The 6,000-nt window shown below is 42.5% G+C and overlaps 1 protein-coding gene across 4 annotated transcripts in view; it reads right to left on the bottom strand.

Annotated features, from left to right (window-relative positions):
- Positions 1-2,960: 2,960 nt before the first annotated feature.
- PAX7 (paired box 7) overlaps positions 2,961-6,000 on the bottom strand; it is a 222,572-nt gene continuing 219,532 nt past the window's right edge. For all 4 annotated transcript variants that reach the window (XM_069240120.1, XM_069240122.1, XM_069240121.1 and 1 more), the window contains exon 9: positions 2,961-5,606. In XM_069240120.1, the coding sequence (XP_069096221.1) occupies positions 5,491-5,606 (116 nt within the window). In that variant the 3' untranslated portion in view covers positions 2,961-5,490. The remainder of the gene's footprint in view (positions 5,607-6,000) is intronic.

Raw genomic sequence — 6,000 nt, 5'->3', positions numbered from 1 at the left:
AGTTTGTACCAAGCTGTCCTACTAAGAGCTTTATTTACACGAACATGGTTGCCTTTTCCATGCGCTTCAGTCTTACATGTATCTAACAGGGGGCGGGGCACAAAAAGGAGGCGTTGGAAATGTGCACATGTGGACGCAACAGTGATAGGAAGTTCTTAAAAAGCACCACTGAATAAGTTTCATTACTGCATCACTGCTGCAATACTGCCAGGATGTGGGCATTTTAGATGGAAACTTAGGTGAAGGTGTGTCTTCTTTGACTTACTGTTGGTCACTCGCTAATGACTGATGATCTGTGGTAATGCCAGGTTTGATCTTTCGCTAGTATTGAAGCCATTTTTCTATGGGGTTCTCAACAGTATTTGATTGGCATTTAGTTGATGATCGTAAGGTTGTATCTGAGTGCTTTCCCCTTTCTAGGGCCCCTACTTTGTCTTGAGTCCTTGCAGAACATAATTTTCCAGCACTATAAGGGCAATCCAGAGATGCAAACTTTCCAAATAGCAGCATGGTAATTCACAAGTGATGATGTCTTTGTGCTGCTTCATGGACCATATTTTGTGAGCTCCACTGGGGTACGCAATCCTCACCCTCACACTGGCACAGTGAGATTTGTCATTCTCTTGTTCCCTCACAGGGAGAATGAGAATGCAAACAGTCGTGGGGAGTGAAAAGATGGGGAGCATGGTCCGCAATACATGTTTCTTGTCTAGCTGTCAATCCAGTCAATAGTTATAGCCAAGGGCCATATTATGGAGTCAAAGATTAAACTGGGAGTTTGGGGTGAGGTCTGCATATAAGGGGTTTAGTGGATGGCTTCTGTAGGCAGGTGCTCAGTCTGCATCCACTTTATAAACACACCTGAAGGCTCTTTTCATTTCTTCAGTTTTGAAGTCCTACCCAACTTTTCTGTGTACTCCTCGGTGCTTCCTGACACAGAAACATGGCGACCCCTCCAACTCTGTCTTTTTCTAGGGGACTCGGTAGATGTTCTAAGCACTGGGACAAGGAGACTACACAGACTTGCATAAACTGGCTTGCAAGTCACGGCAGCCTTGTTGCAAGTTGGTGACCTTGAAATGCCTTTGGGGGTGGCTTGTCTGAGCTCCCCTTATCACGATCAGTATACAGTATTCCTCCCTAAAAGCTCGGACTCAGTCTTGGGTCGTCCTTGAACTTCACAGAGGCAGGCATGGGCAATGTGGTGTGGCAGGTCATACCCGATAGGGCAATTTAGTGGCTCGCTCATAGGGGTCCCGCTCCATCAACACAAGCCTGTTCCCTCTGCAGCTGCCTGCTTACATGATGGTATAGCTTTTACGAGAATTTAAATGGCCATTATATTATATGTAAAATCTGTACGACACACTCCACTGTGCCCACTGCTACTGCATGTGGCAGGCTACGGCTGGATAGCCCGACCTCAGACATTCTCAATGCATAGCTGACAGGCTACACTGTCGTCAGGTACACCAACATGCCAGCTAACGGTGCTAAAGCGTTTAGCAGTTTAACTCTTAAGTTTCATTGCTCTAAGAAGTCTTTCTGTTCCAAGAGCTTAAAGAGACTATAAATTAGCCTATTTTAAAATCCTTTGTGCTGGCCAAGAGTCAGAAGTGAATTTCACTTTTACCATTTATTACTGAGCCAAAGTGTGGAGACATATAACTTACAACCAGGGCCACTAGGATTATATGTTTCTGTGGCTGCAGTGTTTTACGCATAATAATGGATCTGCAGCATTTGCCCAATAATTCATCATCTGCTGCATAGACTGCAGATTTTTTTTTTAATTGTTTCTAGCTCAAACTAATCAAAAGTCACTAAAAACGTAGTGGCTTTTGCCTGCGCAGCTGAAGGCCTCTCGCAAACATTGGTCATCCTTCAGTTACTTATTGATGTCTCTGGTTATTAAGCTGGTGTTAAACAGGTGAAATCTTTATCCATGCAGAGATACCATGAGTAACAAGCATTTGCAATGCAACGGGTTTCGTGTTTGCTCGAGTTAGAGCTATTAGCATTGTAAATTCCTACCTGAACTTTTCTTGCCCCTTAAATTGAAAAGTAAAAGTAAAACAGTTGACATAACCTAATTCAAAACACCACGGCTGCCATGAGACTGAGCACGAAGGAGACACAAATGGAAAAAGAAGTTTGCTTGCGGTCAAACATCTCGGCAATCGTGTGATTATCCGGGTAACAGGGTAAATAGCCAAGGCGGTTGACAACTCCGCCCCCCCCCCCAACAAGAGGGGACAAAGCATTTACCAATGATAATAAAGGTTTTTTTAAAGGAGGCAAGCCCACGAACGAGTGTTAATGATGGGCCTGCAATGGGCGTGGTTAAAAGCCCACAGATAGATTACAACACATCAGAGCGCTTGAACGCTCAGCCTACAAATAACAAAATAATGAATAAAATCTATCACAAAATTACGTCACATAATTTGTCTTTTGTTGCTGCATAATTTAATCGACCCTGCCACATAACTTGGTTCTCCCTGCCGCATAATTCCAGTGAGCCTGCCTAGAGGTAAGGGATCCTGCCTTTCATAGTTATGTGAAAGCAGGTGGGCAGATACACTGCTAGACAGACCTCTGCAGTTAACCAAATTAGCAGCAAGCTGTTTTTATCAACCTTGGAATGTTTATAGGATGGCTCTGCATGGTTTGTTTTCAAACCAGTGATTTCTATGTTGCAGATTCTTGCCGTAAGGCCATTAACCCACTAAGCTGACTCACCATCATTTTTGCCTTAGCCACAAATATTACTCAAAGAAAAGAAATTCACATTTTACAAAAACTGTGTTGAGGAATGTTTCTTTACAATATATATTGCCTACTAGTAAATGCCAGCCAATTGATAAGATCCCAACCATGGTGTTAATAGACTCATTTATAGAGTGATTCGCTTGGCACTTCAGGTGACAAATGATAAACTGGGTCACAGTGGGTAGTAGTAAATCTTGTTTTAGCACTATTTTAAGTCACAAGGCTATTGGGTGTTCACAGTTCAAACACACATGTATGTACCTGTAGCACCCAGAACCTATCTGCTTGGCCTGCAAATGCACCTGCGTTCAGACAGAACTAGGTGGGGTTTGAAGCTAACTTTGCTATTGTTTATCTGCAGCACTGATGTGTATTTTCCCACGTTAAAGCCAGTGCAGGTTAACTGTGTAGCACCAGGCAGTATAGTATTAGGACTAGTCAAGAGCAGAGCAAGCAAACATCATATTATATATGCATGTAGTAAGAGGTAATCATGAAAAAGGGTAGGGTCACTGTAGGTTAAAGGGCTAGTGGTTTCTCCAGTCTGCCCCGCTAACCTGAAGTAATACTCTTAACCCGTGATGGAGAATCTGTTTGGAAAGGACTGGATGGAAAATTGAAGCAGATGAATATACCATATGCATTTGGAAAAAAGATTGGTCATGTGACCCTGCTTTACCAGATTATCTGAAATGTCTGTAATATGGGTATGTATCCCTCTTTTATGGGGCATTCTTTTGCAGGAGTCCCCATTGCGCCACAATTTTGTAAAGCTTTCTTGGGGATATGTGGTTGCCAGCACACTTGGGGAACTTAATGCTTTTATGGTTTACCATAAAACTACTGGAATATTTCATTAGTACCCTTTTAGAGCCTCCATGACTTTACCCAATTTACATGAAAATTGTGCTGCAAAATGCATTGTTTGGCACAGTGTTAGTCCCAAAAATGTTATCCTGGAGAAGGCCCACTTCCAGATCCTGGTCCGTCTTAAGCACATTTGGAATACTCACTTTGCTCGCTTCCTTTGCGAAATCAAAGAAGATATTAATGCCCTACCATTCTCAAACTTCACCACCCGCCATCCTGAGAGTAATGGCTCAGACACCTAGAGACCTAGAGGTGGAATACCCCCATCAGAAGCCTCAGTCCCTCTCTCTTGAACTTGCTAACTGCCCTTATTTTCACAAAAGTCCAAGTACAGTTTAGCTTCTATACAATAATTTCCTATTTGCCCCCAAATACCCTCTACATTTCTTCTGAAATGTGCAATGGCTATTTTTGTTGAAATCTCCCAAAACTCTCCCACAGGTACCAGTTCCCAACTCCCCATTGCCAAGTCAGTTGATTGCCCCATATGTACCTTTCTTTACAATACTCCCCGCAAAGCCACAAATACACTTCTCAGTGCCATGAAAAGTTCTAAGGACAGTAACAAGCGTCAAATAGCAGTCTGCCTGATGTGCACATGTTTTGACCAGTGAATAAAGTGCTTTTATCAAATTCAAGCACATTGGCATGAGAGGGTTGTCGGATCTAGAATCAGGGCCATTTCTCTGCAAGTTTAATATGAAGGAATTGGATACTTGGTTGTCAGTCTGAATAGATTGGCCAATGATTTAAGAACATTGGATTACCAACCCTCTCTTACTTTAGGAACATAGTTTGAACACAAACACATAATCCTATAAAAATACTGACCCAGACCTTTACCATTTGGCTACCAATGGGCTACATGTCGTCTACCCAAGAGTCATACTACAGTATTACAACAATATCAGAGAACTGCCATTGAGGTACCACGTTTCTGGATCAGCACGAAATAGGAAATTTATAACAAGAGTCTAGAGTGAGTGAGTGAGTGATAGCATTTAGAAAGTGCTTCTTCCAGATCTAGTTGCTAGATCACCACTTGGATTAGATGCACCACCTTCTAGAGTGCCTAATCCTGTGTGTCACTGCGGGAATGCAAAAGATGTGCACCACAGCTGTCCTGCACCAGTCACTGCAGTGTGAATAAATTCCCTAGTCCGTGCAGTGGGACTGAAATTTCTTAGTGCTTTGTGACAATCCTTGAAGTGTGGATATCCTGCCATGCAGCCAGACCACATAGAAGAAAATGGAGATGGCAATGCTGCCATGCTCCAGAGATTCCCTAGGTCCACAATCTACAATTCTGCAGGAATGTGGTGGTCCAAATTCACTTTTCGTGTCAGGGAATACAGGAATGATAAAAGGGAGATGGGAGAAAAGAAAAGCAGTCTATCTTCTCAACAATTTCATTTGGTCCAAATGTTACGTGGCTCAACTTACAATCTCTATGATTTCATTTCTCAGCATTTCCTTCCTATACAATGTTTAACATTTACAAAATGTATGTACAAATATATTTTACAGTCATTAATGAGCAATCTGTTGAATAAAGAAAATATCTCAGCCCTTCCACTAAAGCTGTGGACTGCAGTTTGCAAAGAACTTGTCCTTTCTGGAGCGTGAAAGTGAACAAGAGCTTCATATGGTCTTCGAAAGAGGTCCTCCTGGCAGTCATCTGAAATGTGCAGGGTCTCCTGACCTCTGGTGTCGGAAATAGACACATGCAGAGCTGACATTGGTGCTAGTCAAATGCCAAGATTGGGCTTCAGGGTGGAAGGGGTCACACACTGAAGTGTCCCTGGAGTCTGCAGTGGTGCTTGTGGCTTCGTTTTGCCTTGGAGTGCGTCAGTAGGCTTGACCCGTCTCCACAGGAAGGAGGCCCAGAACAGCAGAGTGCTCCCCCAGCTTCATCCTTCTCTGGGTTGACAAGCTCACATTCTTGGCCAAGTAGTCAACAGCAGCTGTATGACAACAAAGAAAGAAAATGAATTTATTAACTGAATCATTTACTGAAAATCTTTAACTTATTGACACTTACTACAGAAAATATGCCAGCTCTTGTTTTTTTTTACTAACTGCTCTTTTTGCAAATAAATATGGCATTAAATGGAGCAAGAATCCAGTGATGATACTGGAAAGTATTACTTCCCAGAAGCATCACTGGATGTAGATATTACACCAAATAATTTACAAAAGTAGCTAGTGTTTATCAGAATACTGCACTTGGTACCTGTATCAGTGTATAGTCTGCCTGATGCACAACGAGGGTAGGAACAGCTGCCACAGAACTCTCTACTTCTGCAGCCTCTTAGAGACTGTCTAATAGAGAAATGATATACACAATAGTGTGAAGTC

Source organism: Pleurodeles waltl, chromosome 6 (genome assembly GCF_031143425.1).
Source record: "Pleurodeles waltl isolate 20211129_DDA chromosome 6, aPleWal1.hap1.20221129, whole genome shotgun sequence".
In the NCBI taxonomy this organism is placed as follows: Eukaryota; Metazoa; Chordata; class Amphibia; order Caudata; family Salamandridae; genus Pleurodeles; species Pleurodeles waltl.
The sequence above is the reverse complement of the archived record's forward strand: the minus strand, read 5'-3'. Positions and strand labels throughout refer to the sequence as shown.